This window comes from Cystoisospora suis, assembly GCF_002600585.1.
Source record: "Cystoisospora suis strain Wien I chromosome Unknown contig_1932, whole genome shotgun sequence".
NCBI classification, from domain to species: domain Eukaryota; phylum Apicomplexa; class Conoidasida; order Eucoccidiorida; family Sarcocystidae; genus Cystoisospora; species Cystoisospora suis.
The window spans coordinates 1-3,780 of record NW_027154732.1 but is presented as its reverse complement, the minus strand read 5'-3'; the positions used below and the strand labels follow the sequence as shown (position 1 = coordinate 3,780).

General features: G+C 43.7%; 1 protein-coding gene across 1 annotated transcript in view; it reads left to right on the top strand.

The window, feature by feature from the left end:
• The window catches only part of CSUI_004187 (bro1-like domain protein), a gene marked incomplete at its 3' end in the record, with an annotated part of 4,608 nt that extends 1,203 nt beyond the window's left edge, over positions 1-3,405 (top strand). Inside the window, exons 2-4 of the mRNA XM_068064380.1 lie at positions 378-466; positions 1,232-1,947; positions 3,160-3,405. Coding sequence (XP_067923642.1) covers positions 378-466; positions 1,232-1,947; positions 3,160-3,405 — 1,051 coding nt within the window. The remainder of the gene's footprint in view (positions 1-377; positions 467-1,231; positions 1,948-3,159) is intronic.
• Positions 3,406-3,780: the final 375 nt, after the last annotated feature.

The window sequence follows — 3,780 nt, the reverse complement described above, 5'->3', positions numbered from 1 at the left end:
AATAACTTCAACACCAGGAATCTTCGCTTGATCAACAGATAGCCTCCTCTTTCTCACCGTAGTCTGAAGAGCCAAGAAAGAGTTTCTCTTTCTCAGAAAGTTAGCCTCGTAGCTCTCTCTTTGCTCTCTCGAAGCTACTGCAATCCTTAGTTCAGCAAAAGATTGCCAATAACCTCCTTATCGGCAAAGGCTTGAAGTTCCTCTCCCTTCCTACATAGTCACGGACGCCAAGAGGCGAAAGATGCTTTTCTCTTCGCAGTGCGCTCTCTCACTCTGTCCAGTGTATTTGTAATAGAAACGCTTCTCTTCATCTTCGCCACTCTTCCTGATAATGCTGATAGGAGGTCTATCTTGATTCATGTTGTGCTTTCTCACAGCGAAAACTATGGCCGTAGACAGCTCGATGCTGTTCGACAAATCCTCTGTGCCTGGAATGACCTCCGTATCGAGATAGGCCGAGCCTCACGTGAGTAGTAGATGGTTTCTCCATCTATCTCTATCCTTCTATCTCTGGGCTACACATACCTATCTATATAGATTGACTGGAGATAGAGAGATAGCATAAAGACAGATTAGAGATAGATAGAGATGTGGAAGGGACCTTCTCGGCGGAGAGGAGTCTTGTCGGTGTGTATAGAGGTAACCTTGCAATCTCTCTCCTACTCGCCAGGGGCCTATGCATGTGGTCGACTGATATGTAGGCATTCTTCGATGCACTTATGGATGGCATTACTACAGCTGCATGACACATACTTGCTACCAGCCATGGACATACACAGGATACATAGATCTATACGTGGAGAGAAAGAGAAAGAAGAGTATCAAGGATTCCTCGCCTACTGCAGACTTGAGCCCGCGTGTGACTTGGCTGACGTACTTCTAGACAAACACATAGACAGATAAAAAGTTTAAGGTAGATTAAAGATAGATAGACAGACAGGATACGACGTAAAGCGTAAGGAAGGCATTCAGTCGAAGCCTCCGTTGTCGATGAATAGCACTAAGAGATACGGGTGTACATACTGCTTAAAGAAGAAGAAGAATATCAGATAGAGATGCTCGCATTAGGCGGCCACGTAACGTCTTTCACTCGACCCTATAGAAGCACATCTCTCGCACCAATCCATTTACAAAGTGTTGCGTGATTTGTCTACCCACCTACCTCTCTATCTGTTGATCTCCTTTTCTATAAGTCCATCGGACTGTCTATCTTTGTTCTGTCTTCTTTCAGCTCGGACAGGCTCGCATTCTCTTCTTTCTCTTCATTCTTCCTATCTTGGTTTATGTTACCTCCTTGAACGCCACTTTCCCTCTTCTTCCTGTTCATCTAACTCTCTTAAGAACACTGAGACGTCGTCCTCTCGTCCCTCTTCTTCTTCTTCATGTTTGGGCTTCTCGAAGTCAGCCTGGTCCGACAGTCTCGCCTGTCCGGCACATGTGTCGACGTCTCGTGGATCAGGCGGAGGAGGAGGAGGAGCAAGAAGGGCGACAACCTTATGCAATGTTGAAAAAGCAAAGAAACGAGAAGAAGAAGAAGAAGAAAGAAGTAGAAGACGAGAAAGAGAAGGAGAAAGAAGTGCTAGCGGGCGTGGGGTCTCCTTTCTTGGAGAAGAGAATACATCTTCATCCTCTTCTTCCTCGTCTTCGTCTTTGTCAGGAGGTGTCGAGACAGTGGCAACAGTGAATAAGAGCCATTCAATCTATAAGAATCGGCTCTTGATCGCTTTAAGAAATAGTACTACGGCAAATGCGAATCTCCAGGCGTTGGGGGGAAAAGAAAGAGGGGGAGGAAGAAAAAGAAGGACAGAAGGAGAAGATGTCTCTTTCTGGAGCTTCGAGATGGCTTGTACTGTATTCAATATAGGAGCTTGCCTATGTAACCTAGGAATCTATACAGATCGACAGACTATAGAAGGTTGTCGAGATGCTGTTAGTTACTTCACTAGGGTAAGGAACTTACACACTGTATATACATCGAGATCTATACAGATACCTTGCAAGTCCACCTGGAGGTCTTCTCTTCCTTTCTTTCTCTCTCTCTTTCTGTGTATATGTACAGAAATACATGTGCCACGTGGGCTATCTTCAAGATTTCTGCCTTTCGCCTTTTACTTCTCGCGAGCTGTACGTGTGTCTATATCTTTGCAAACCATACTAGGGAGTGCACTCGTTTGGTGTGAATAGTTCTATGAAGGCATAAGAGAGAGAGAAAGGGAGAAGTGGGGCACCAGGTGTATGTACACCACAGTTGTTTCAGAAGGAGAGAGAGATGAAGGGTTGATTGAATCTTCTTCTCTATTTTCGCTTCTCTGTCAGCTAAAAGTTTCTTAACTCCCTCCGTCTACCTATCTCTACGGAAATTCTCTCCTGGATGGATTGCGAGTGCATGCATGCTTGTATGTATAGGTATATATGTATCTATATCCATACATATACGAAATGCACATCTAAAATGTCAGGTGTGCTGTAGACGTGAAAGGAGATTCCTTTCCAAGTTGCTCGCTCGCCTCTCGTCTCCCATGGCTGTTTGTCTCGTCACCACGGCTACGCCTACTTTCCTCTTGGCTGACCGATCTCTCACTTTCTTCTTTCTGAGCGATCTCTCACCTTCTTCTTTCTGATCGTTATCTCACGTTCTTCGAATACAGAGTGCTGTCATGGCCTCTACTCTCTCCCCCATGTATATAGATACATTTACAGGGCTCTAGACAGAAGACACTCCTGCAACAAGATACGTATCTACATCTATCTGTCTACCTACCTGTATATATACATATACCTCGAGACAGATTATAGACTTACAGCAAGGTAACATATATGGTGCTACAGACTGATCATACACTGCAAAGGTACACATGCATATAGATATATCTCCATACATGCTTGCGTAAATACACGCATGGCGACTGCTATAGGTGCTTTCCTCTATCTCTCCGTCTCTGTGCCCCTCGATCTATTTCTTTCTCTATCTCTCTATCTATTCATTCGAACTACCGAGGCTTTCAAGCCAAGGCTCTCTGCTATGTTTCTAAACATGCCTGAATATCTCAGCGTCTTCTTTAGTCCTCTTTCGCTTCTCTCCCTTTCTTTTTTTTTCTCTCTCTCTCCCTTATGTGTATTTGTTCTGATTGCATGCATGCATGCGTCCCTCGTCTCCAGGCAGCAGCGGTCTTTACACTGCTACGAGACGAAGTAATTCCCTGCTTACTTGGGACTTCTTCTTCCTCTTCGTCTTCTAGCAATCGACTTCAGCAGAGAAATGGCGAAGGCACAATAGCCTCGGGTGAAGAAGAAGAAGAAGCTCTGTCTCAGAGGAAAGCGAAAGGAAGAGAAGGAGGATTCGGCTTATGTTCGGAGTTGACGCGTTCAGCTCTAACAGCATATATTCATATGATGTACGCACAGGTACGCATTAGACATATTTATCTACATCCACGCGCAGACCTCTTCTCTACCTACAGGACTGGGTACTTGATAAGAAAAGCGTCTGCTGCCTACGCATGCATTTCTATGGATGTGTTTGCATAGAGAAGACTAGTGACAAACGAATCAGAATAGCCCTATAAGTAGGTATCCCTATCTATGTAGATGACCATATTTAGCTGTGAGGAGACATGCATATTTAACTATATTTGTATTCTATCTATCTATCTATCCATTCTTAATCTATCTTTAATCTATCTTTAATCTATCTTTAATCTATCTATCTATCTTTAATCTATCTATCTATCTTTAATCTATCTATCTTTAATCTATCTATCTATCTATCTTTAATCTATC